Source organism: Macaca nemestrina, chromosome 1, assembly GCF_043159975.1.
Source record: "Macaca nemestrina isolate mMacNem1 chromosome 1, mMacNem.hap1, whole genome shotgun sequence".
Lineage (NCBI taxonomy): Eukaryota > Metazoa > Chordata > Mammalia > Primates > Cercopithecidae > Macaca > Macaca nemestrina.
In genome coordinates this window covers 197,697,138-197,724,397 of record NC_092125.1, presented here as the reverse complement: position 1 = coordinate 197,724,397, position 27,260 = coordinate 197,697,138, and the positions used below count along the sequence as shown (strand labels likewise).

At 54.2% G+C, this 27,260-nt stretch overlaps 1 protein-coding gene across 6 annotated transcripts; it reads left to right on the top strand.

The window, feature by feature from the left end:
- LOC105494715 (MAP7 domain containing 1) lies at positions 1–27,260 on the top strand. 6 transcript variants are annotated; one of them, XM_011763436.3, is made up of 18 exons: positions 1–295; positions 17,050–17,394; positions 17,592–17,660; positions 18,511–18,674; positions 19,762–19,876; positions 21,295–21,405; positions 22,595–22,717; positions 22,814–22,977; positions 23,092–23,237; positions 24,267–24,595; positions 24,833–25,010; positions 25,099–25,237; positions 25,335–25,439; positions 25,672–25,725; positions 25,925–25,967; positions 26,073–26,163; positions 26,281–26,474; positions 26,655–27,260. In XM_011763436.3, exons 1-18 carry the CDS (start codon positions 250–252, stop codon positions 26,663–26,665), a joined length of 2,427 nt encoding a protein of 808 aa, XP_011761738.2. In that variant the 5' UTR covers positions 1–249; the 3' UTR covers positions 26,666–27,260. The 6 variants fall into 6 exon arrangements, with proteins under 6 accessions (XP_011761738.2, XP_011761733.2, XP_011761732.2 ...); XM_071096075.1 differs by having other exon boundaries at positions 35–295; positions 24,860–25,010; positions 25,922–25,967; XM_071096077.1 differs by having other exon boundaries at positions 38–295; positions 24,860–25,010.

The following is a 27,260-nucleotide window of genomic DNA, read 5'->3' as shown; positions in this document are numbered from 1 at the left end:
GGTTGGACCGAGGCCGGGACTGGGCCGGCGCCGGGCAGGGAACGGGATCGCGGCCGCAGCCGAGAGACCCTGGGCAACCGGCACCTCCGAGCCTCGCGGGCCACCTGCCTCGACCTTCCCCGGAGCGCCCCCGCCTCCGAGTTGTTGCTTGCCGGGCCGGGCGTGATGCGCCGCGGGACCCCTGTCCTGGCCGCTGGCCGCCGCCGCCGCCGCCGCTGAGACCCCGAGACCCCCAGTGACGCCGCAGCCATGGAGAGCGGCCCGCGTGCGGAGCTGGGGGCGGGCGCACCCCCAGGTATGCCGGGAGCCACGCGGAGGCGAGATGGGGGTAGATGGAGGGGCTGCGGGGCGGCCGAGGATGAGGCCGGCCGGCTGGGCGGGGACCCCTCTGCCGCCGCGCCCTCTGACCACTTGGTAGTTTAAAAATAAAGGCTGCGGCGGCGGCGGCTCCCGATGCATCCTCTGACAGCTGCCCCCGCCCCCACCCCGGGTGCCGGACGCATCGGGCGTCGGGAACCGCGGGGACCCCGCGCGGGAGTTGCTGGGGTGACCCTTCTGCCCCAGCTTAGTGCCATCTCAGCTTCCCCGCCCCCACATCCCTTCCCGATCCACCCCGGGCCCTGAAGATCCTCTTCTACCGAGCTAGGGCTTCCGTCCCCTTCCCCATCCCCCGTGGCACATGTGACCCCAGCCTGAGTGTGTCGGGGGTCCAGATTCTCAGGCCTGGGCCCTGCATACCGACGCCTCGGCCTTAGTGCCCGTACTCTCACACCCTGGCCCAGACCTCGCCCCCACCCCATCCGTCCAGCTGCCGCGCAAAGGGCCTGTTGCTGCTGCGGGCCGGCGGGGAAGGGAAAGCAGGGAGGGGAGGGGAGAGGGAGGTCTCTAGCCGCGGCTGCCAAGTAACCCGCCGGATAAAGGCGAGGGGGAGGGGGAGGCGGCATTGTTTGGGGCGAGGGCGGGAGCTGGGGAGTGGGCCGCCTCCCCTGCAGCCAGGCCCACTCTGGAGCCCACCCAGCCCGATTCGGGGAGGAGGGGGACAGAAGTAAATCTGCTTCTCCTGCCTGCCCTCCTTCCCAGCCTCTCTGGGCCGGAATCTCTCACTAGAGAATGAGGTAAAGGCTCCAAGCCGGCACTCCCTGGACCTGCCACATCATTCCCCAACCTGAGGCTTTGAGACCTCCCCGCTTACTCTTTTTCTCTTTCTGCCCACACCTCAGACCACCAAAGCTCCCCCCGCACCGCTCACCCCACCAACCACCAGTGCTCAGGACTTCTGCAAATCCCATTCGGATCTGGGAGCAGCTGATGAGGGGGTGGGGACAGGTTTCTGGTTGGGCTTGGTTTTGGAAGGAGGCGATTTCTCTTTCTTCCTGGAAGGGGAGGGAAGAACATGATTACTGAGGACCCAAGTTCTGTTCCCATTGACTCAGGGGGGAGGTGGCTCCATCCCCACACCCCCATGGAGTCCTGAGCCTAATCCTGTCACCTCCCTGTCCCTTGGGGTGTGGGCCCAGGATGAAACAGTGTGTGGGTGCGGAGAAAGCCCAGGATAAGGTAGGGCTGATGGGCTGTGGATGGGCTCCTCCCCATGCCAGCAAGGATGCTTCTAGGGGACTGTCTGGGTATGGAATCTGGGAGAATGCGGAGGGGAGGCTACCATCAGACTGGTGGGTTTCAGGAGGCTTGTAGGCTGGGCTGGAAACAAGGGTGGCTGGGTCTGTCCCGGTTTGGCTGAGCCTGAGAGGGGACACCCAGGGAGGCCCAGCCTGAATCCAACCTCAGCTTACTGGCCCTCTGCACCTGAGGGCCTCTGGTATATAGTTGGTGTATAGTTGGGGGCCTGAATGGGGGTGGTGACTGGGATACAGAGAGCCTGAGCTGTGGCTACTTTATAATTAGGATACTTGGGTAGGATGCCTAGACTGAATATGAGAGCATGGGTGAGATGCTTGGCTCTCCCGGGGCAGTGGGGAGGCTGGGTTGAGGGGGAGGGCTGGGTCAGGGGCCGGTGGGGGGACTGCATATAGGCTTCCTGCATTGGGAGGACTCTTCTATACACAGGGATCTAGATGGAGTCACATGAGAACCTGGATCAGGATAGTGGCGGTTCCCCACACAGAATAGTCAAAGGTGACAGGAGTCCTCTATGGGGCTTTGTGGGAGTAAATGTGCTCACAGCATGTGCCCTGTGATAGTCTGAGGCATGGGCCTGACACTCCGAGAGCATGTGACACGATCCCTGCTCCCTTTGAGTTCCTTTTTACACTTGGACACTGAGCAGTAACAGAGGGTGGCATGGGGTAGAGGACAAGTGTGGGGCCCACTTTCAGGTCAGAAAACCTGGATGGAAATCCCAGTTAGCCATGTACCGGCTACTGGATTGGAGCAAGTGACTTACCTCCTGGAGCCACGGTTTCTGCCCCTGGAAAATAGGGGCAGTATTGTCAATCTTGTGGGGTTAATGTGAGGGTTAGAGATGATGTAACTCAAGGAATCTGGCACGCAGACACCAGACACCTGCAATAAAGTGTTATTACCATTATTGTGGTTATGCTCCGGCAACCGGTGCCAGCAGGGAGGTATGAAATATAGAGGAGGGTGGGAGCAGGAATTGGGAGTCAATTTGTTTAAGAGCGTAGATTCTGGAATCAAACAGTTTAAGTCTCCACTTTGTAACTTACCTCTGTGTGATCTCAGTAAGTTGCTTAACCTAAGTCTTAAGTCTGCCCATCTGTAAAATGAGAATAATGCTAGAAATTATCTCATAGAGACATTGGCATCATTAAATTAGATGAACACAGAAAAACTTAGGCTAGGTCCTGGCACATAGTTAGTGCTCAGTAAGTGCTAGCTATTTGTTATTTATTGATTTATTTATTTTGAGACAGAGTCTTGCTCTTGTCACCCAGGCTGGAGTGCAGTGGCACGATCTCGGCTCTTTGCAACCTCAGCCTCCCGGGTTCAAGCGATTCTCCTGCCTCAGCCTCCCGAGTAGCTGGGATTACAGGCGCCTGCCTCCGCGCCCGGCTAATTTTTGTATTTTTACTAGAGATGGGGTTTCGCCATGTTGGCCAGGCTGGTCTCTAACTCCTGACCTCGTGATCTTCCCGCCTTGACCTCCCAAAGTGTGGGGATTACAGGCATGAGCCACCATGCCTGGCCTAGCTATTTGTTTTTTGTTGTTATTTTTAATTCCGTCAGAAGCCTGAGATGTGACTGATTAGAATTATAGGAGGTAAGTATAGGACAAGAAGGCAGGGGAGAGGGGAGTTCTAGGCAGACATGAGCTAGGGTGTATCCAGGGATCAGAGGGGCCCCATACCTGAAGTGGGACACTGGGAATAGGAGAGAAGACCCAAGAAACAGGTGCAGTCGGCTATCTAGCACACCCATGCTGATGCTCCACCGTATGCCAGCTCAGTGCAGTCTATGTGGATGGCAGAGAAGTGAATCAGATGGAGTTTTGACCCTTGGGGAGGTCTTAACCTGGCCAGGGAGGCAGATGTGTTCACTGCAGGGAACCAGGTATAACGGTGATAGTGTGCAGTGGGCTGTGCTTATGGAAGGCTTCACGGAGGAGGCAGCATTTGAGGTGGATCTGAAAGGACAAATAGACATTGGTAAGACTGGCACAGGGGGCTTTGGCCATACATCCAGCAGCCAGCTGGCTGGCACCTCCCAATGACAGCTTCCTAGTCCCTTCTTGGGCTGGTGGGCCCAATAATGAGGCCTCTAATGGGCCCCTAATGTGCAGTCATGCGTATGCAAATGAGGTAGAAGGGACACTAGGCCAACGCAGGTCCCCTTTCCCAACAGGCTAGTGGGCAAGGGCTGAGGGAAGGGACTGAAAGCCGAGTCCAGACTAGAATGGCCATACTTGAGGGCCATCAGGTCAGGTCTCACGTCTGACCCAGGCTGGAAGTTAGGCCACAGGCAGCTAGGACCCACGTCCTTAGGTCCCTGCTGGGCCTTGGGGCTAGTAAGGGAGCCAACTAGCCAGGCCCAGATAATGCAGCTTTGTTGGCTGGTGGTAGCTCTGCCTGGCACCCAGGGGCACAGCCTTCAGTGTTTCCTCCACCACTTCTCAGCTGCAGCTCTGCCCTGAGGGGAGCAGAGAGCCTGGTAGGGCCTAGGGAACATGGTATTGCTGCCCTTACTAGCGCTCCTCAGCAGTTGTAAGAGATGATGTGAGCCAGCTAGAGACTCCCCGGTGAACCAAGTTATTTCCCATTAATTATCTCTGACTTATTATCTCCTACTCATTAAGGGCCTTCTCTGTGCCAGGCACAATGCTCAGCATGTCACGGGCATTGTCTCATTTGTTCCTCACCACAGTCCCATGAGTAGGGACTAGCATTATCCCCATTTTACAGATGAGACTCAGGAAGATGAAGTCACTTGCCTGAAGTCACTTGCCTAAATTCACACAGCTAGCAACTGGCAGAGGCAGGATTTGAACTCAAATCCGTCTGACTCTGAAGTCTGTGCCCCAAACCTCTAAGCTGAATTATGGCTAAGCCAGCCAGTGACAAGGTCTGGCCTGCTTCCCTCCCATGACTGGCCTGTGTGGGCATCTTGATCTTGGGGACCCCATAATCTTTTCTCTGGCAGGCAGAGGTAGCCCCAGCAGAGCCCTGGGTCCTCTGGGAAGCCTGCTAGGTTGAAGCCTAAGCAGTTGAACCAGAAGGAAGGCCCTGGACCCAGGTAGTGGTAATAGTCCAGCTGAGGGGCATCTCCAGGCCTTGGCCTGAGGTTGGGCCTCTGTCTTCAGCGCCTCGGCAGTCCTGCTGGGGCTGAGGGAGGGATGTGGTGGGGCCCAGGCTGCGGGATGGGGTCATTTCCTGCCGCCTAAAATAACAGGAAGTGGGTGCTCCTGATTGGAGGCTGGGAACAATGGCCGCCAGCCGGGCCAGAGAGCTCCTTCAGATCTGTAGTCTCAGTTGGGTTCCCGGCTTTATCACCCCCAGAAGCCGGTGGCCTGGTCCCAGTGCCCCACTGCCCAACTGCTGGAGCAGGCTGCCCCCCGCCAGGGCACTCCCTCTCGGAACCGGCTTAGCTCTGTCCAGGCCAGGGATAATGCTGCCCCTAAGGGTACCTCCTTTCCCGGTCCCACAATTCGGCATTCCCCAGAGTTGTCCTTTCTACCGACCTCCTATTCTCCCCGCCCAGATCTCTCCAGGAGAGGAAACCCAGGAGGCTGTCCCCACTGGGATGCAGGCAGAGTAAAGACAGTCACGCTGATCGGGTGCAAACCCCAGCTTTGCTACTCACTAGCTGTGGAGCTTAAGCAAGTGTCTTAATCTCTGAGTCTGTTTCCTCGTTTGTAAAATGGGGTAATAATATCTACCTCATAGGATTGTGGCAAAGATTAAATGAACTAATGAGTTTAACGTATTTAGCTGTGCCTGACAAAAGCATTAGCTGTTACTCTTGTTAATTGGACTTTCTCTGGGCCCAGGGAAATAATTTGCTCAGAAGGAGCAGAAGTGACCTGGAGATGTGGTATACATATTCCGGGGACTCTGTGTCTCTGTGTGCTGTATGTGTCTCTGAGGCTTTGTCTGTGCCTTAGAGGAGGTACCTGGCCCTGTACTTGTGTGGGTATGTCTGTGTGTCTCAGATATGTGTAGAGTTTTTTGTTTGTTGTTGTTGTTTGGTTTTTTGGTTTTTTGGTTTTTCTTGTTTTTGAGATGGAGTCTCGCTCTGTCGCCCAGGCTGGGGTGCAGTGGCGTGATCTCCGCTTACTGCAAGCTCCGCCTCCCGGGTTCACGCCATTCTCCTGCCTCAGCCTCCCGAGTAGCTGGGACTACAGGCGCCCACCACCACACCCGGCTAATTTTTTGTATTTTTTAGTAGAGACGGGGTTTCACCGTGTTAGCCAGGATGGTCTTGATCTCCTGACCTCGTGATCCGTCCACCTCAGCCTCCCAAAGTGCTGGGATTACAGGCATGAGCCACCGCACCCGGCCTGACCTGTGTAGAGTTTTGAATCCCAGTAAGTCTGTTTCCTCTGCATGTGTGTGTGTATGTATGTGTGTGTGAGTGTGTGTGTGAGAGAGTGTGTGTGTGTGAGAGAGAGAGAGAGAGAAGAATGTGTCTTGTCTCTTGCCATTGTACAGACCCTGTTTACATTGTCTGGTGTCTGTCTCTGTTGTGTGCGCATGTCTGTCTCCCCGTGTGTCTCTGCCCTCTGCCTGCCTCTCTGTCTTCACCTGCTCTAGTGTTGTCACCTAGGAATCTGTGTGAGGGCCAGGAGGGCTCTTGCTAGAGGTGCTGATCTCTGTTCTGTCTTCTCTCGGCCTCATGCCTCTCCCATGCTTCCTGCCTGAGGTGCTGTCTGTGCACCCCCCACCCCACAACCAGCCCTCACCCAGGCACTCCCTTGCGCTGCCCTTGGAGGTGGGCTGCTCTCCCCCACCTCACTTCCAGCCTCCTGGGAGCCAGCCTGGGCAGGAGCCTGCCTTCCCTACATTCCTGTGCTCTGAGCTCAGTGCCTGCTTGCCCCACCTGCACCCTTGACTTTTGTAGGGGAAGTCTCCCTGGGGGAACCACGGAATCACTTCCTTCTTCAGAGAACACGCAGGAGCTTCAGGGCGGGGTGATGTGACCCGCCCACCAGAAATAGCATGACATAAGGGTTTTGAGGGTTTTGTCATCAGACAACTCTGGATTCAAATCCTACCTCTGACACTGACATGCACAATCCACTTAATCTGTCTAAGTGAGTTATCTCACCTGTGAAATGGGGGCCATCATAGAACTATCCTTTTAGGATTGTCATCAGAATCACATGAGATAAGAGAAAGTGCTTGGTTCATGTTAGAGCTTCAGTAAATTAGTTTGGGCCTGGAAACTGGCTGGGGACATGCAGGCTCTGAGATGAACATGACATTTAGTGTTTAGAGAGACTAAACTTTGGAGCAGCTTGAGGGTCTAAATACACACTAGCTAGGTAGCTTTCTACAGTACCCCCACGCACACATCTACATGCCCAGCCACCCACCCACCCATCGGACATTCATTAAACAGACACAGAACTCCCACTCTGTGCCAGACAGGTCCTGTATAAGACTCTGGGGCTGCAAAAAGGACTAAGACTGAGTTTCTTCTCTTGATAAGCTCTCACACTGATGGGGCAGGGGGTGGCAGGCAAACAGAATAGCTAGACTGAGTTATCAGTGTTGTGAGAGGAATATTTGGCCCAGCAAGAGTTGTTGGGGTGGGAGGAGGGAGAGACAAAAGGAAAGGACTGCCAGCTCCCAGAGGATGGAGATGGGGTGTTAGTATTCTGAGACATGTGAGAGTCTCTCTGAGGGACTTGGCCCTGATCTTTCTTTCTTTTTTTTTTTTTTTTTTTTTTTTTTTTTTGAGACGGAGTCTCGCTCTGCCACCCAGGCTGGAGTGCAGTGGCCGGATCTCAGCTCACTGCAAGCTCCGCCTCCCGGGTTCACGCCATTCTCCTGCCTCAGCCTCCCGAGTAGCTGGGACTACAGGCGCCCGCCACCTCGCCCGGCTAGTTTTTTGTATTTTTTAGTAGAGACAGGGTTTCACCGTGTCAGCCAGGATGGTCTCGATCTCCTGACCTCGTGATCCGCCCGTCTCGGCCTCCCAAAGTGCTGGGATTACAGGCTTGAGCCACCGCGCTCGGCCTGGCCCTGATCTTTCTGCAGACCCCAGGCACAGCCCTTCTTGGGGCTCTTAGGAAGACAGGACTTTTTGACCCTACAGTGCAACCCACTACTGCACCTTTGCCCCACTAATGCTCTTTGCTCCAAGAAATAAATACAAATTATTTGTCTCTTATCTCGTTCTTAACAAATACTTCTGGTAGATATTAGTGTAGCAAAATAAAACCGACAGTGGCAAAACCTCACAATCTGGCATAGACCAAAAATAAGATAAAATTAAGTAGCCGAAGGATCATATTTGATGGTTAAAAACGAGAATGATCATATATAGATTAACCGTACTGTATAGATAACTAACCAAGGAGTTAATTGGCTTAATGTGATTTGCTCCACATAACACTGTCCCAATGACATTTCATCAGGGTTGGCATAATTGTGAAGAAAATATTTGTATTCAGGGTCAACAGTGTGCCAGGTCACAAGAGGAGTTCCAAACTTCTTGTTTGCCTCTTGAGAGGTTTTTCTTGTTGAGCTGCTGGAGTAAACACTCATTATTATTTTTATTAACTTCTACCTGTGTGGCTTAGTCCAGGAAGCTGTCCAAACACTATTGAGATGGAGTTGTTTTGCTTCTCTTCAAATGTTTATCTTTTTGCAATAAGTTGCCACATAGATCTATACTTTTTTTTTTTTTTTTTTTTTTTTTTGAGACAGGGTCTGATTCTGTCACCCAGGCTGGAGTGCAGTGGTGCAATCTCAGATCACTGCGGCCTCCACCTCTGGGTTCAAGGGATCCTTCTCTCAGCCTCCCAAGTAGCTGGGACCACACGTGTGCACAACCACGCCCAGCTAATTTTTGTATTTTTAGCAGACATGGGGTTTTGCCATTTGCCCAGACTGCCTCTGAACTCCTGGGCTCAAACAATCTGCTCGCCTTGGCCTCCCAAAGTGCTGGGATTACAGGCATGAGCCACTGCACCCAGCCTGGATCTACTCTTTATTAGAGTAAAAATCTTCTATATGCACTTGCTTTAGGCTAGGGCAGCCTCATAGTATAGCACTTTATTTGTGCTGTACTGTTTATTCAACTATTTTATGACTGTCTCCATGTACTTGGCACTGTGGTAGCTGCTGGCGATGAGGCAGTGAGCAAAGTAGAGATGGCCAGCTCTTGTGGGTCTCCCTCACCTTCTAGGAGGAGGCTGACAATAAGGAAAAAACCATGCAAGGAAGTTTAAAATCATAACAGTGACAGTGTTGCAGAGGTACATGAGGCCATGGCTATATAAAACAAGGGAATTTATCCTAATCAGAGAAGCCAAGGAAAGCTTCCATGAGTAAGTGATGACTGAACTAACATATGAAGGGCAAATAGGAGTTAGCTAAGAAAATAGGGAGAGTATGTGCAAAGGCCCTGTGGCAGGAGGGAGTGTGGATGGTCATCAGCATTAAAGGAAGGTCAGTGTGGATGGAGTTCAGAGAGCAAGCAGGGAGCAGGGTAGGAGATCCAAGAAGTAAAGGGAGGGAGTCAGGGACTTCAGACTATACTGGACTAGTAGGGTGAGTTCAAGAAGAGGAAGCCACTGGCAAGTTTCAAGTGGCAAAGAGTACCATGATCAGATTTGTATTTGCTGTGGCTGCTCAGTGGAGCAGACAGTGGGAATGGGTACAGGCGAGCAGTGAGAGGACTTTGTAGTCATCCAGGTGAGAGCGATGATGGTGGTGACGGTATCAGCCTGGGTGGAGTTCATTCATTTCTTCCTTCAGCAGATGGTTATGGAGCACCTATATGCCAGGCTCTTTTGGCCCTAGAGATAGACCAGCTAACAAAATAGGCAAAAATTTGTGCCCTCATAGAGATTATATTGTAGCAGTGGGAGACTGTTAAAATGGTGTTAATGCCGGCCGGGCGCGGTGGCTCAAGCCTGTAATCCCAGCACTTTGGGAGGCCAAGACAGGCGGATCACAAGGTCAGGAGATCGAGACCATCCTGGCTAACATGGTGAAACCCCGTCTCTACTAAAAAATACAAAAAAACTAGCCGGGCGAGGTGGCGGGCGCCTGTAGTCCCAGCTACTTGGGAGGCTGAGGCAGGAGAATGGCATAAACCCAGGAGGCGGAGCTTGCAGTGAGCTGAGATCCGGCCACTGCACTCCAGCCCGGGTGACAGAGCGAGACTCCGTCTCAAAAAACAAAAAACAAAACAAAATGGTGTTAATGCCTATGGAGAAAAAGAAGCCTTGGAAAGAAAAATCTACAGTTGGAGCTGGGAGGGAGACTTCAACTGCAGTTTGTAGTTTTATTTTTTTTTCTTTTTCTGAGACAGCATCTTACTCTGTTGCCCAAGCTGGAGTACAGTGGTACAATCATCGCTTACTGTAGCCTCAAACTCCTGGGCTCAAGGTATCCTCCTGCCTTAGCCTCCCGAGTAGCTGAGACTACAGGTGTGCACCACCATGCCCAGCTGTTTTTTACTTTTTCGTTGAGATAGGGTCTCGCTGTGTTGCCTAGGCTGTTCTCAAGCTCCTGGCCTTAAGTGATCCTCTCACCTTGGCCTCCCAAATTGCTGGGATTACAGGTGTGAGCCACCTTGCCTGACCTTTATTTAATTTTATTTAAAATTTTTCTTTTTTCTTTTTTTTTAGAGACAGGGTTTTGCTTTGTCACCCAGGCTGGAGTACAGCACCATGATCATAGTTCACTGTAACCTCAATCTCTATTTCAACACGTCATGACGCCTGGGTAATTAAAAACATTTTTTTAGAGATGGAATCTCACTGTGTTGTCCAGGCTGATGTCAAACTCCTGGCCTTAAGGGATCCTCCTGTCTCGGTCTCCCAAAGTGTTGGGATTACAGGCATAAGCCACCACACCAGGCCTGCAGTTCGTAGCTTTTTTTTTTTTTTTGAGACAGAGTCTCACTTTGTCGCTCAGGCTGGAGTGTAGTGGCAGGATCTCGGCTCACTGCAACCTCCGCCTCTTGGGTTCAAGTGATTCACCAGCGTCAGCCTCCCAAGTAGCTAGGATTACAGGTACATGCTACCACATCCAGCTAATTTTTGTATTTTTTAGTAGAGATAGGGTTTTGCCATGTTTACCAGGCTGGTTTCGAACTCCTGACCTCAGGTGATCCACCTGTCTTGGCCTCCTGAGGTGCTGGGATTACAGACATGAGCCACCACACCCAGCCCAGTTTGTAGTTTTAAATAGGGGCTAAGGGAATACTCCATTCAAAAGTGACATCAAAGTAAAGACCTGAAGGAGGGGAGGGAATGAGGCACGCAGAATCTGGGGGCAGATAATTCAAGGCAGAGAAACAGCCACTGAGGAAATACTGTTTCCTCAGTGCAAAGCCCTGAGGCGGAAACCTCCCCAACACCCTTAAGGGACAGTGACTGAAAACTTGAGCAGGGGGAGAAAAGGAGAGAAGGTCAAAGAGGTCAGGATCTGCTGGGCGCGGTGGCTCAAGCCTGTAATCCCAGCACTTTGGGAGGCCGAGACGGGCGGATCACGAGGTCAGGAGATCGAGACCATCCTGGCTAACACAGTGAAACCCCATCTCTACTAAAAAATATAAAAAACTAGCCGGGCGAGGTGGCAGGCGCCTGTAGTCCCAGCTACTTGGGAGGCTGAGGCAGGAGAATGGTGTAAATCCGGGAGGCGGAGCTTGCAGTGAGCTGAGATCTGGCCACTGCACTCCAGCCTGGGCGACAGAGCGAGACTCCGTCTCAAAAATAAAAAAAAAAGAGGTCAGGATCCTGGGGAGTCCTTGATAGGCTAATGTGATGACTTTGGCTTTTTCTTCCGCTCAGACCAGGAGTCTTTGCAGGATTTTGTCAGAGGAGTAATGTGATCTTTTTTTTTTTTTTTTTTTTTTTTGACACAAAGTCTTGCTGTGTCGCCCAGGCTGGAGTGCAGTGGCACGATCTCTGCTCACCGCAAGCTCCACCTCTTGGGTTCAAGCAGTTCTCCTGCCTCAGCCTCCCAAGTAGCTGGGACTACAGGCGCCCGCCACCACGCCCGGCTAATTTTTTGTATATTTAGTAGAGTTGGGGTTTCACCGTGTTGGCCAGGATGGTCTCTATCTCCTGACCTCATGATCCGCCTGCCTCAGCCTCCCAAAGTGCGGGGATTACAGGCATGAGCCACCGCGCCCGGCTAATCTGACTTATTTTTAAACAGAATCACTCTGGCTACTGTGTTGAGAAAAGACCCAGGGGAAACAAAGACTGGAGCAGGGAATCTTTTATCAGAGCTGGTAGTAGCTCTGACACAAGTGATAGAAGTGGAGACAGTGAGAAGTGATTAGATTTGAGATCTGTTTTGAAGATAAAGGCAGAAGGATTTCCTGAGAGATGACACACAGGGTGTGATGTAGTTGCCATTAACTGAGATGGGGGAAATGGGGAGAAGTAGGCTTTTGGGGGAAGAGCAGGAGCTCCGTTTGGGATGTGTTAAATTGGGGGCATCTGTGAGACACCCAGGGGTATCAAGCAGGGAGTTGCAGGAGTGAAACTAGACCTCAAGGGAGAGGCCTGGGCTAGAGACACAAATTTGGTTGTCGTCAGCAGTGATGGTATTTAAATCTGTTAGTCTGGATGAGGTCACCAAGGGAGTGTGTGTCGACAGAAAAGAAATGAGGTCCTCCACTCAGCCCTAGGGCACTCCAGTGCTGAGAGGTTGGGAAGTTCAGGCAGGATCAGCACAGATGACTAAGAAGTGACAGTCAGCAAGGTAGAAGGAAAACGAAGAGAATGTGCTGTCTTCAAAGCCAGGCAAAGACAGTGTTTCAAGGAGCAGTCAGAAATCAACGGTGGCAGATGCAGCTGCATAGTGGCCAAGGAAGATGAGGGCTGGAAAACTGCCTGTTGGATTTAGCAGCTGGAGGTCCTTGAGAAGTGCAGTGTTGCACAGCAGTGGGGGTAAGGCCTGGCCGAAGCATTTCCTCCTGGCAGAGATGGGGAGACGTGGATATATTCTTCAGGGCAGGTGCTGCTTACCAAGCCCCTGCCAGGTGCCACCAATGATATACCCATCTGTACCAACTCCCTATGTGTACCAACAACTCCATGAGAGAACTGTGGTTACACAGGCTCAGGGCTTGCCCAAGGTTCACCTGGAGACAAGGTCCTCAGTCAGGCCTGTCCGACTCTGAAGCCTATGACCTTTCTGCTCCACTGCATCTGATGGCTGGGTGCAGGTTCTTCCAAACCTCACTCCTCTACCTCCTCCCAGCCTCCCTTCACATGGCGAGTCAGGACCTAGCTGGGGACTCACTGACTGTCTTGCCTGGTGGGTGTGATTTGCCTAGGTGTAGACAAACACCTGCCTACCAGTTTTCCTTGCAACACCTGCAGCACGCACAGGTGACTGGAGAATGCAATAAACAGGCCTCACCCTCAACCTTCAAGCTTCATACTTACTCACCCAGGCTTTGGCTTCAAACAGTCCTGAGTTCAAATCCCAATTCTGGGCCGGGCGCGGTGGCTCACGCCTGCAATCCCAGCACTTTGTGAGGCTGAGATGGGCGGATCACGAGGTCAAGAGAGGGAGACCAGACTGGCCAACATGGTGAAACCCCATCTCTACTAAAAATACAAAAATTAGCTGGGTGTGGTGGTGCATGCCTGTTGTCCCAGCTACTCTGGAGGCTGAGGCAAGAGAATCGCTTGAACCTGGGAGGCGGAGGTTGTAGTGAGCTGAGAGCGCGCCACTGCACTTCAACCTGGCAACAGAGTGAGACTCCATCTAAAAAAAAAAAAAAATGCCAACTCTGCCACATACTAGTTGTATGACTCTGTGCGGATCAATTAGCAGGTTGGGCCTTGGTTGCCTCACTTGTATAATGGGGATTAAAAGTCTCTGCCTCTCAGAGTTGTGAGGACACAGGATGCATCACTGTTAGTGAATAGTAAGCACTCACTAGAGTGAGTAACTGGTTTTGTTGACTATTGGAATTGGTAAAGGAGTTTGCAGCTGGCTGGGAAATAGATTAGCAGTGACCAGGCAGCCGTCTCCTGCTGGTATGGGAAGAGATGGGTATCTTGTCATGGTGCCTCAGAGTTGGTGGAGTTGGAGGGGTAATGGGGGAGACAGGGCCTCAGCTGGGGCTCTTGCCTGGAGCCCAGAAAGCTGGGTGGGAAGGAATGAGGGAAAAACAGTGTGAGCCTCAGATAATTTATTGCATAACACCTATTCCCTCATACTGTCAGTGAGGATTAAAACTAATAACGTAAGCCAGGCGCGGTGGCTCACGCCTGTAATCCCAGCACTTTGGGAGGCCGAGGCGGGTGGATCACGAGGTCAGGAGATTGAGACCATCCTGGCTAACACGGTGAAACCCCGTCTCTACTAAAAATCCAAAAAAGTAGCCGGGCATGGTGGTGCGTGCCTGTAGTCCCAGCTACTCGGAGGCTGAGGCAGGAGAATGGCGTGAACCCAGGAGGCGGAGCTTGCAGTGAGCCGAGATGGTGCCACTGCACTCCAGCCTGGGTGACAAAGCGAGACTCCGTCTCAAAAAAAAAAAAAAAACAACTAATAACATATAAGGCCAGGCGCAGTGACTCACACCTGTAATCCCAGCACTTTGGGAGGCTGAGGTGGGCAGATCATTTGAGGCCAGGAGTTCGAGACCAGCCTGGCCAACATGGCACAAACCCATCTCTACTAAAAATACAAAAATTGGCCAGGTATGGTGGTTCATGCCTGTAATCCCAGCTACTCAGGAGGCTGAGGCACAAGAATTACTTGAGCCTGGGAGGCAGAAGTTGCAGTGGGCCGAGATCACACCATTGCACTCCAACCTGGGCAACAGAGTGAGAATTTGACTCAAAAAAAAAAGAACTAATGCGTATAAAAATTATGAGGCTGGCCACGGTGGCTCACGCCTGTAATCCCAGCACTTTGGGAGGTCGAGGCGGGCAGATCACCTGAGGTCGGGGGTTCGAGACCAGCCTGGCCAACATGGTGAAGCCCCATCTCCACTAAAAATACAAAAATTAGCTGGGCGTGGTGGCAGGCACTTGTAATCCCAGCTACTCGGGAGGCTGAGGCAGGATAATCACTTGAACTTGGAAGGCAGAGGTTGCAGTGAGCCAAGATCATGCCACTGCACTCCAGCCTGAGCAACAGAGCGGGGTTCTGTCTTGAAAAAAAAAAAAAGCCGGGCGCGGTGGCTCACGCCTGTAATCCCAGAACTTTGGGAGGCTGAGTCGGGTGGATCATGAGGCCAGGAGATCAAGACCATCCTGGCCAACCAGGTGAAATGCTATCTCTACTAAAAATACAAAAAATTAGCCAGGCGTGGTGGCGGGCGCCTGTAGTCCCACCTACTCGGGAGGCTGAGGCAGGAAAATGGCATGAACCCAGGAGGTGGAGCTTGCAGTGAGCCAAGATTGCGCCACTGCACTCTAGCCTGGGCGACAGAGTGAGACTCCATCTCGAAAAAAAAAAAGAAAAGAATGAAAAACGTTTCCTTAGATGAAGCTTCCCACAGATGCTGGCCCTGCTTCCTAAGCCCAAGTTGGTAGCTGTGTTCCCATTGATCTCCTCAGTGCCTGGATGGTAGCAGCAGATGGCACCAGGACTCAATATTCAGAAACTTCTGTTTGGGAGACCAGGAGGCTTCATCAGACCAACAGGGAGTGCTGTTTGCTGGCATGTGGATAGTGCCAGGCACTTTGCTGACATTCCCTACTAGCTTGGCTTATTATCCCTGTTTTACAGATATCAAAACTGAGGCTGAGCCAGGCATAGTGGTAGGTACCTGTAATCCCAGCTACTTGGGAGACTGAGGCAAAAGGATGTCTTGAACTCAGGAGTTTGAATCCAGCCTGGGCAACATAGCAAGACCCTATCTCTTTCTTTTTTTTTTTTTTTTTGAGACGGAGTCTTGCTCTGCCGCCCAGGTTGGAGTACAGTGGCCGGATCTCAACTCACTGCAAGCTCCGCCTCCCAGGTTTACGCCATTCTCCTGCCTCAGTCTCCCGAGTAGCTGGGACTACAGGCGCCCGCCACCTCGCCCGGCTAGTCTTTTGTATTTTTAGTAGAGACGGGGTTTCACCGTGTTAGCCAGGATGGTCTCGATCTCCTGACCTCGTGATCCGCCCGTCTCGGCCTCCCAAAGTGCTGGGATTACAGGCTTGAGCCACCAAGCCCGGCCGCAAGACCCTATCTCTTAAAAAGTAAAAATTGGCCAGGCACAGTGACTCACGCCTGTAATCCCAGCACTTTGGGAGCCTGAGGCGGGCGGATCACGAAGTCAGGAGATCGAGACCATCCTGGCTAACACGGTGAAACCCCATCTCTACTAAAAATACAAAAAATTAGCTGGGCATTGTGGCGGGAGCCTGTAGTCCCAGTTACTCGGGAGGCTGAGGCAGGAGAATGGCGTGAACCTGGGAGGCGGAGCTTGCAGTGAGCCGAGATCGTACCACTGCACTCCAGCAATAAAAATAAATAAAAATTAAGAAAAAGGGACTTAAAGGAACTAACTAGACCCTTAAAAATTCCCTAGCAGCAAGCGGACTTGGGGGGAAACAAAACAAAACAAAAAAACCTGAGGCTGAGAGAGGTTGGCTGGCTTGTCCATGGTTGTCTGCTGGGGAAGCAAGCCCTCCCTTCCCATCCTCATCTGACTGACTCTCAGGCCTGTCTCTCAATGGCCCCACATGTGTATATGTCAAATTGTGTGGCTCCCTTCCTTCACTTCGATGTCTTTTACAGGGTTCCTACAATAGTCATATGTTAAAAGCACAAATTTGGGGTAGCTTGTTGCCAGTGGGAATCTTCACAACAAAGCATCCCACTACAGCCCATACTTACGTCCTTCCTCTTGGTCAGTCCCATGTGCCCAGCACTGGCACCCTCTGTGAACAGACCTTGGGTTGGGCACAGTCACCCAGAGATAAAGCAGAAAGGAGAGGGAGGCAGACATGGAAACAAATCGGTGCGTTTGGTGTCTCAATAAGTGCTGCAAGCTTGTTCTTAGCTTTTCCAACACACCCTGCTCCATTCTGCCCCTTCGCATATACTCTTCTCTGCCAAGATCTCTCCTCCTCGCTTTGCTGACTCCAGCTTATCCTTCGGATCTCAACTTGGTTGTTACTTCTTCAGCAAGCCCTCCCCATGTAGGTTAACCATCTCTGCTGTGCTGCCCCAGACATAGTATTTATTCTCTACTGTAGTTGCCTAGCTATTTGTCTGTCTGCCCTGCTAGAGGGTAAGCGCCACAGAGGCAGGGATCATGGCTATTTTCTCACTATTATATCATGAGTATCTGGAACAGGGCCTGGCACATAGAAATAACTCAAACACACGTGAATGAAGAAGTCAGTTGAACAAGGGAGAGGGCCACATATTGAGCTGATGGCACAGATGTGCAATCTGACCTCTCTCCTCTCTTGTGTTGGTCTTTCAGTTGTGGTCGCCAGGACCCCCCCAGAGCCAAGACCTTCTCCAGAAGGTGACCCTTCCCCCCCACCACCACCGATGTCAGCCGTGGTCCCTGACACTCCCCCGGACACCCCACCTGCCATGAAGAATGCCACTAGCTCTAAGCAGCTTCCACTGGAACCAGAGAGCCTCTCAGGGCAGGTCGGGCCTAGGCCAGCCCCCGTGCAGGAAGAGTCCCCTTCCTCTGAAGCAAAGAGCAGAGGACCCACCCCACCAGCCACGGGCCCACGGGATGCCAGACCTCCTCGAAGGAGCAGCCAGCCATCTCCAACAGCAGTGCCAGCCTCTGACAGCCCTCCCACCAAGCAAGGTGTGTGTAATGATCCCGGCCTGGGCCTAAACCCCTTGGCTCAGGGTCCTGGCCCTGGATCATGCCAACTGAAAGAGTCCTGTTTGCCCTAGAGGAGATTAGGAAAGGATGGGGTGAGGCCCGGAGGGAGGGATCTGAGGCTGACTCCTCTTTGGGGACAGCCTTTTGACCTGTCTGTTCTTGTTCTCTCTGCTCAGAGGTGAAGAAGGCAGGAGAGAGACACAAGCTGGCAAAGGAGCGGCGAGAAGAGCGGGCCAAGTACCTGGGTGAGTGCGCAGGAAGTCTCATCATCTTCTTCATCATCATGATCAGCATCCTAATAATAACACCAACAGGCTGGGTGCAGTGGCTCACGCCTGTAATCCCAGCACTTTGGGAGGCCGAGGCGGGCGAACCAAGCATGAAGAAACCCCGTCTCTACTAAAAATATAAAAAATTAGCCGGGCATGGTGGCACATCCCTGTAATCCCAGCTACTCAGTAGGCTGAGATAGAAGAATCACTTGAACCTGGGAGGCGGAGGTTGTGGTGAGCCGAGATTGCGCCAATGCACTCCAGCCTGGGCAACAAGAGCGAAACTCCGTCTCAAAAAAATAATAATAATAATACCAACACTTCTGCAACACTTAATTATGTGCACTGTGCTAAGAGCAGGACACGCATTATCTAATTTAATCCTCAACCCATTTTGAGGAGGAAACAGAGGCTCAGAGAGATGAAATCATTTGCTTAAGCCACACAGCTAGTACAGTAGCTGAGATTCAGACCCAGAAGCCTCCTGTCACCCCAGATCTCATGCATGCTCTTAATCACAGTATGTGGACCTCTGTCTGGTAGCCCCCCAAGTCAGATGGGGATCTTGCACTAAAGCATTCATTTCTCCTTCAATCCTGAGAGCCCATAAGGCCAATGGAGGAGAAATAGGCCTCTCCTGAGTCCTGTCTTCAGTAAGCCTCTCAGTTTGAGGGGGTTGTCTCAGACTGAAAGCTCCACCTAAGCAGGCAGGAGAAAAACCCACCCAGGATGTGGGTAGCAGGGCTGGCCACTTGGAGGAAATGTCCTTGGCCCAGGCCTGCTGCAGAACCCTTCACATGCCACTGGGCTCCTTTGTCCACAGCGGCCAAGAAGGCAGTGTGGCTGGAGAAGGAGGAGAAGGCCAAGGCGCTGCGGGAGAAGCAGCTCCAGGAGCGCCGGCGCCGGCTGGAGGAGCAACGTCTTAAAGCCGAGCAACGTCGTGCAGCCCTGGAGGAACGGCAGCGGCAGAAGCTCGAGAAAAACAAGGTGCGGCATGGGTCTCCATGAATCCGTGTACACGTGTGCTCACTCTCTGCATACTGGTGCAGTGTGTATGCATATCCATGTTCACGGCTCTGCATTATCTGTGTCTACGTGGTCCTATTTGTGTTCACATCTACAGTTGTGTCCCTGTGTTAGAATATCTGGGGACCGGCCGGGCGCGGTGGCTCAAGCCTGTAATCCCAGCACTTTGGGAGGCCGAGGCGGGTGGATCACGAGGTCAGGAGATCGAGACCATCCTGGCTAACATGGTGAAACCCCGTCTCTACTAAAAATACAAAAAACTAGCCGGGCGTGGTGGCGGGCGCCTGTAGTCCCAGCTACTCGGAGGCTGAGGCAGGAGAATGGCGTGAACCTGGGAGGCGGAGCTTGCAGTGAGCCGAGATCGCGCCACTGCACTCCAGCCTGGGTGACATAGCGCGAGACTCCGTCTTAAAAAAAAAAAAAAAAAAAAAAAAAGAATATCTGGGGACCTATGCAACTGCAGGTACATTTGCTTCTGAATGTGCCACTGTAGGCCCCTGTAACTGTTTACTGTCAGTACCTGTGTTCGTCCGTGTGCCCCATGCGTCTGTTTGTGTGTCTGCAGGTATGTGTCTGTGTATGTATCTGCAGGTATGCGTCTGTGTGAGCGTGCCTAGCTCTGTCATGTGGGTAAAGCCCTAGCTTGAGTGCTGGTGAGGAAATGAAGGAAATGGCCACCTGGCCCTACCTGGGGGGGCCTCAGGCTAGAGGGAACACATAGCCCCAAGGTCAGGACCCTTAGTGCCTGAGATACGGCCTTGCCTGGGAGCCCCAGGTAGGGAGAGTCCCACCAAATCATCAGAGAAGCAACTCATACACTCAGGAAATGACTCAAGAACAGTGAAAAGCTCCCCAAGAACAAGTCGAAAGGGATCTTGGTCCTTAATCATAGCAAGGATTTAGTAACCTTGGATACCTGCAATGAGTCAGGAAAAGACTCGGAGGGAAGGGAGTGGGGGAGGCATTGACACAGGAGGAATAAGGGCCTCTATCCCAAATTCAGTGAATGTTTTCAGTCCACATCTCTCTTCTCCCCACCTTCCCCCAGGAGCGCTATGAAGCAGCCATCCAACGGTCAGTGAAGAAGACATGGGCCGAAATCCGGCAGCAGCGCTGGTCCTGGGCAGGAGCCCTGCACCACAGCTCTCCAGGACATAAGACCAGTGAGTAGGCTGGAGGGGCTGGGGAGTGGGTAGGCAAGGCTGGGATGGCAAGTAAAGGAAGGGAACAGCTTCCCTACAAAGAGCTGGTGGCTCCCTGCAGCAGGTGTGCCTTGCTTTATGTGACTTGTGTCTTCTAGAATGGTCCGTAAGCCAAACTGTCCCTTTCCAAGGACTTCCACTATCAAATCAGAGAAGGATTCTCTCCATTTGGTTTGCTCTTCAAACCTCTGTCATTTTAGGATTAGCCTTCTTTGCGCCTGTCAATTATTATTAGTTGTTGATACATAAAAGACTTTAATGCCCTACAGACACTGGATCTTAAAGAAACTGTCACTCCTTGTCTCAGAAGGTAGATTTTTGTCTCTGAGTTTTCTCCACGTAGGGCCACCATGGATTTTGGTCTGATTCTTTGCTGGCATGTATGTACCACTGTGCTTGGATGTCTTTATGCAATGGCAAGTTTCAGTATTTCTAGCTGTGTATCTTCGGTGTATGTGCTCCTGGACCCGTGCATTGTGTGTCTTAATATATGTTTGCCTTGGCGTGTTTGTGGCCTTGTGTACCTCAGTGAGGGCTCCTAAGTCAAGACAGACTTGGGTTCCAGCTCTGGCACTTGCAGCGCGACCTTTAACTTCTTGAAGTCTCACTTTCTTCATCTATAAACTGGGGATAATGCTACTACTTGCCCCTGAGGTGGTAGATAGATGTTTGAAGGATCAAATGAGGTCACATGTGTGTGGTGCCCCACACAGTACCTGGCACATGGTAAGCATCAACAAATGTGAGCTGCTACAAATGTCATGATGAGGTTGCTTCGATGTGTTTGTGGCTTGTGTGCATCTGGGTCTGACACACTATCTGTTAGTGTTTGTGTCTCTGTCCCTGTGCATGTCTGCACACATGTGTGCATGCCAAAGTATCTGCCACTCTATATGCCTGTATCTGCATGTCTTTTTGTGATTCTGGATGAATACGTGGATTTGTGCAAGTGACTGTGACTGTGTAGGTCCTGTTTAGGAGCGTTTTTGCATTTATCCCAGTACATGGGTGTTGTATCCGTAACGCGTTGGCTGGGCAGTGTCAGCAAGTGCCAGTGCTGGGGGGTTATGGGGAGGTTGCAGTACCCAGCCATAAGGAATGGCTTCCTTGGTCTGGCCAGGAAAGCTGTAGTTTCTCTAGTTTTACTCATCTCCCCCCCTTTGTTTCTTCTCCGTCGGCTCCCCCAAGCCAGGTTGTCTCTGGTCACCTACCTGCCACCCTCCCTCTCCCAGGGCCAAGGCTGCCTCCTGCTCCTCATCCTAGCCTGCCCACTCCTCCCTCTCCCACCCTGCCCTTGGAGCATCCTGCATGGAAGGCCTCGGTGCCCCCCACTGGCTCCTGCCTGGCCCGGCCCTAATGCCGTGTCTTTTCCCCTCCAGGTGGGAGCAGGTGCTCCGTGTCGGCAGTTAACCTGCCCAAACACGTGGACTCTATAATCAACAAGCGGCTCTCAAAGTCCTCTGCCACGCTCTGGAACTCCCCCAGTAGAAGTAAGAGAAGGCCCAGCCCTTCCCCCTCCAGAGCCCCTTGTAGCTCCCACCAAGTTTCCTCCAGAGCTCAGCAAGAACACCAGGTCCCTGGAGCCCTCACATACTCCAGGTCCCCATCCCCACTCTACCTTACCCAGGGCTCTGTGCCCCTCGGGGGAGCCGGCATATGGGTCTGGACCCTGAGGACAGAGGTTGCCCTGTAGGAGAGGAGAAGGGAGACAAAGCACAATGCCTCAGAGGGCAGGAAGTCTGGCAGGGGCCTCAAGAGCAAGTTGGAGGTGGTGGCTGGGGGTGGGGACAGGCAGGCAGCCTTTTCTGCAACCACAGCCAGCTGGCCTGGCCAACCTTAGCCAGGTGGCATTGTCCCCATGTGTCAGACTGGCCTGAGTGCTGTGGGGTGGAGGGGTCCCTCATTCTGGCTCTACCCTAAAGGGCCCATGCAATCCTGCCCTCTCTGCCTTCAGAGCCCCAGCCATGGGCTTGGCTGGTTCCAGAGTTGAGGCAACCAAGGTGGCATAGCCCCTGCATTCCCACCATGCCCTGGTGCTCATATGTGAAGGAGCCATGGTGGAAGTTATTTATAAGTTTCTCTTGCATTTGTTTGGTTGCTTTGTTGCCTAGCAACCAAATCAGCTGCTGTACCAACCCCACCTGACTGAGGCTTAAAAATAGCCCAGCAGCTGAGGGGACAGAGCAGGGTGGCCTAGGGCAGGCAGGCACCCTAGCAGCCTCTCCTTGGCACAGGACTGCTAAAAGCTGGGTCACAGGAGCACAACGACCCTCACTGTCCCAAATCCATGGGACAGCTTCAGCTGGGTCAGCCCTCTGAGAGCAGGAGGGGCAAGACCTTACACTGGGACATGGCAGAGGGCAATTGGGTCTTCTTCCAATCCTGGATGGCTCCTTCCTATATGCACGGTTCAGGGCCCTTTCACCTGGGGACCGTTGTAGGCAGGGACCCTCATCTGATGCAGGATGTTGCCCTGGGAAGTGTCTGGTTGCCTGGGTCTGCAGTGGAAGTCCAGATCGTAGGGAGGACAAGTGTGGCCCCGGTGTGATTGTGGGGAGAGGCCTCCCGGGTGAGCAGCCTTGGCCTTGGCATGGGGATGGTGCCTGGTCTGCCCCCATGCCTCTCCCTGCCTCCTGCGGCCTCCACAGTGACCGGCTTCGCCTGGCCTTCTACCCCCAGATCGCAGCCTGCAGCTGAGCGCATGGGAGAGCAGCATCGTGGATCGTCTGATGACGCCCACCCTCTCCTTCCTTGCTCGGAGTCGCAGCGCGGTCACACTGCCCCGCAACGGCCGGGACCAGGGTAGGGGCTGCGACCCTGGGAGAGGCCCTACGTGGGGCCGGGCAGGGGCCATCCTGGCGCGCGGGCCGCAACCCGACCGCACTCATCCCTCTGCAGCCGTGCCGGTGTGCCCGCGCTCGGCCTCCGCCAGCCCTCTGACGCCGTGCAGCGCCCCCCGAAGCGTGCACCGCTGCGCCCCCGCCGGTGAGCGCGGGGAGCGCCGCAAGCCCAGCGCCGGGGGCAGCCCCGCTCCGGTGCGCCGCCGGCCGGAGGCCTCGCCGGTGAGTGGCTCGACTGGTTCGAGCGGCCGCGCAGGTGGGACAGGCAGCCTGGAACTGGGGAACGCAGGCGCTGCTGACCTCTACTCTCCTCTTCCGTTCCTTCTTCCCTGCCAGGTGCAGAAAAAGGAGAAGAAGGACAAGGAGCGGGAAAACGAGAAGGAGAAGAGTGCACTAGCCCGGGAGCGCAGCCTCAAGAAGCGCCAGTCGCTGCCCGCCTCACCGCGCACCCGCCTCTCCGCCAGCGCCGCCTCAGAGCTCAGGTGGGCGCGGGCGGTGCGAGGGACCCTGCCCCTCACCGGGTCATTTATTCATCACTCACAAATATTTATTGGGCATCCCACCTCTAGAATGCAATTTCCTTGAGGGCAAAGTTCTCTCTGTTTTTTTGTTTGTTTGAGACAGGGTCTCCCTCTGTCACCCAGGCTGGAGTGCAGCGGCACAGTCTCGGCTCACTGCAGCCTCGACCTCCCGGGCTCAAGCTATCCTCCCATCTCAGCCTTCCAAGTGGCTGGGACTACAGGCGCGCCACCACACCCAGCTAATTTTTTGTGTTTTTTGGTAGAGGGAGGTTTCACCACGTTGTGCAGGCTTATCTCGAACTCCTGAGCTCAGGTGATCCACCTGTCTCGGCCTCCCAAAGTGCTGGGATTACACGTGTGAGTGTGAGCCACCTCGCCCAGCCTCCATTTTTTTAAATTGTTTTCTTTTTTTCCTTTTTCTTTTTCTTTTTTTTAAGTATTTTGGTTACTGAAGTACCGCATCATCTAAAACAGTGCCTGGCACCTGGTAACCACTCCGTGAATGCCTACTGAAGGCAAGAGTAGTGCCTCACGCCTGTAATCCCAGCACTTTGGGAGGCCAAGGGGAGGATTGTTTGAGCCCAGGAGGTCGAGGCTGCAGTGAGCTAGGTATGATCATGCCACTGCACTCCAGCCTGGGGGACAGCCAGATTCTGTCTTAAAAACAACAAAACCTGCTGAATGAATGGACCTTCCAGGTAGCACTCATGGTGCTGAGGACACGTTGCTGAGCTAACCCAGGCGTGGTTTTTTTCTCTTATTAAACTTACAGGCTATTGGTGGGGCACAGACAATAGTCAATCCCACAGAAACATATGTCATTACAAACTGGGGTATATAATCTAAAAGGGAATGGTGCGTTTCTGTGAGAGCAAGGGGGAGCGGTGCTGATGTAGGCTGGAGGAGGGGGCACCTCCCAGAGGAAGGGACAAGTTCTCAGCATGTGGGTGTGTGTGTCTCCTAACTCTTCCCTTTTCCCTTTTCTCTTAGCCCCAAATCCAAGGCCCGGCCATCCTCTCCCTCCACATCCTGGCACAGGCCTGCCTCCCCCTGCCCCAGCCCAGGGCCAGGCCACACTCTGCCTCCAAAGCCACCGTCCCCGCGAGGCACCACTGCATCCCCCAAAGGGCGGGTTCGGAGGAAGGAGGAGGCAAAGGAGAGCCCCAGCGCCGCAGGGCCCGAGGACAAGAGCCAGAGCAAGTTCAGGGCCAGTGACGAGAAGGAGCCAGCAGCCCCAGCCTCACCGGCACCTTCTCCGGCGCCCTCGCCCACCCCATCCCCGCCCCAGAAGGAGCAGCCCCCCGCGGAGACCCCTGCAGGTAGGCATGAAGAGAGGGGAGGGGTGAGCCTAGCGAGAGAAGCCAGCTTCTCCTGCGTGGGGATGTGGGCCGCCAGAGATGCCTGAGGACTGGGAGTGGGACATGGAAGGAGGAGACTCCTGCCCTCAGCAGTCCCAGGCCCACAACACAGGCCGCTGGGAGCTGACGGCAGGAAGGGATGCTGGCGGTGCCTGCGTGGGTGTGCTGACTGACGCCTGGTCCCGGGTCCCCCTCCAGACGCTGCTGTCTTGACCTCACCCCCAGCCCCTGCTCCCCCGGTGACCCCTAGCAAACCAATGGCCGGCACCACAGACAGAGAAGAAGCCACTCGGCTCCTGGCTGAGAAGCGGCGCCAGGCCCGGGAGCAGCGGGAGCGCGAGGAGCAGGAGCGGAGGCTGCAGGCAGAAAGAGACAAGTGAGTACGCCTCGGGGACTGAGGGGGCCCTGGTGGGCGCTGGAGAAGAAGCAGAGTCCGAGCCTGAGCCGTTTGCTCCGTCCCCCAGGCGAATGCGAGAGGAGCAGCTGGCGCGGGAGGCCGAGGCCCGGGCGGAGCGGGAGGCGGAGGCCCGGAGGCGGGAGGAGCAGGAGGCACGAGAGAAGGCGCAGGCCGAGCAGGAGGAGCAGGAGCGGCTGCAGAAGCAGGTGCCCCCGGCGGGCGGGTGGGAGGCGGCTGGGCGCGGGCGCCGCGGGCCGGGAAGGCTGGAGTCAGGTGCCCCACGCTCATGGGGGTCTTTGGCAGAAAGAGGAGGCCGAAGCTCGGTCGCGGGAAGAGGCGGAGCGGCAGCGTCTGGAGCGGGAAAAGCACTTCCAGCAGCAGGAGCAGGAGCGGCAAGAGCGCAGAAAGGTGCGGACGTGGGCTGGGATTGGTGGGCGGGCCTGGGCAGGGCGGCCAGGTGGGCGGGGCCTGGGCTTAGAGCGGGTGGGACGGAAAAGCGCTGGGGCAGATTCCAGCCCCTGTCCTGGAGAGGGCTGCTATGAACTGGGAGGCCCTAAGAACACAAGGCCGGGGCTGACTGGTGGGAGGTTTAGGATTGGGGGCGGAGCTCGAGACTAACTGATATGCGGCCTCCAAACAGCGTCTGGAGGAGATCATGAAGAGGACTCGGAAGTCAGAAGTTTCTGAAACCAAGGTCAGAATTTCCCCGAAGGGCAGTGCTGGGTGTGGGGGCCGGGGTGGGAAAAGGAGGCTGCGGAAAGGCATCTATGGCCAAGGAGAGCGGGGCTGTCGGGGAGGCCGCTGCGGCCCGGGCAAGGGGAGGGCAGAACTCAGTCCTAAGTGGATGGGACCGGCTGTCCCTTGAGCCTGACTGCTCTTCCTCTTCAAAGCAGAAGCAGGACAGCAAGGAGGCCAACGCCAACGGTTCCAGCCCAGGTAAAGCCCCCGTTCCCCTCACCTCCCTTCCCTTTGCCACCCTCCTCCTCCATCCTCACCTCTCTTGCCAGCCCTTGGCTGATGGCGCCTCTTTCCCTGTGACAGAACCTGTGAAAGCTGTGGAGGCTCGGCCCCCAGGGCTGCAGAAGGAGGCTGTGCAGAAAGAGGAGCCCACCCCACAGGAGCCTCAGTGGAGGTACCAGCTTCCAATCCCAGGGTCCCTGAGCAGGGAGGCAGACTGCAGCTGGAGCTGCGGGGTAGCCTGGGCTTTCCCGGGAGGTGAGCTGCTGAGCCTTGGCCTCTGCATCCACAGTCTCCCAAGCAAGGAGTTGCCAGGGTCCCTGGTGAATGGCCTGCAGCCTCTCCCAGCACACCAGGAGAATGGCTTCTCCCCCAAGGGACCCTCTGGGGACAAGAGTCTGAGCCGAACACCAGAGGCACTCCTGCCCTTTGCAGAGGCAGAAGCCTTCCTCAAGAAAGCTGTGGTGCAGTCTCCGCAGGTCACAGGTAGGTCTCCTGATTCCTGGACCTAGCTCTATTCCTCCCAGCAGCCTTCCCTGTACTCCCTAGCCCTGCCTTCTCTTCTGGCTCTGCCAGGCCCCCTCTCCTGCTCCGCCTTGAAGACCCCCAGCTATCTGGGTTTGAGTGCTGTTTGCCCTGACTGTTTCCTTTCCCCTTTTTCCCCAGAAGTCCTTTAAGAGGATTTGCCTTGGATCCGGGCACAGCTGTAAGGGCTCCTCTGCATCACCTACCAGGATGTCTGGAGGAGAAAAAGACAGAGCAAAGTTGGAAGTGGCTTGGGCCCCTGGGGGTGGGTCCTCTCTGTTGTTTTTAATCTGCACCTTATAGACTGATGTCTTTTTGGCTGGAGCCAGATCTGCCCCTCAGTGCATTTGTGTGCTCGCACGCGCAGACATCCCCTCTCCCCCATACACACACATACACTCACAGCCTCTCTGGCCTCTTCCCTTGGGGAGGGGCCACCTGTAGTATTTGCCTTGGTTTGGTGGGGTACAGTGGATGTGAATACTGTAAATAGCTTGTGCTCAGACTCCTCTGCGTGGAGAGGGTGGGTGCAGGAGGCAGACCCTCCCCGCAAAGCCCCCTGGGGCGATCTTCCTCTCTCTATTTAACTATAACTGAGGGGGATCCCAGGTCTGGGGATGGGGGACACCTTGGGCCACAGGATACTGGTTGCTTCAGGGGTACCCATGCCCCCTGCCCTTGCCTGGAATCAGTGTTACTGCATCTGATTAAATGTCTCCAGAAATAAAGTGAGAATAATTCTGCCAA

Excerpts from the sequence above, each read along its gene's own strand:
- LOC105494715 (XM_011763430.3), top strand. The coding sequence starts at position 250 with ATGGAGAGCGGCCCGCGTGCGGAGCTGGGGGCGGGCGCACCCCCAG. Across the intron at positions 22,978-23,091 it reads GCCGGCCGGAGGCCTCGCCG|GTGCAGAAAAAGGAGAAGAA; the intron begins GTGAGTGGCTCG and ends CTTCCCTGCCAG. Across the intron at positions 25,011-25,098 it reads CTGCAGGCAGAAAGAGACAA|GCGAATGCGAGAGGAGCAGC; the intron begins GTGAGTACGCCT and ends TCCGTCCCCCAG.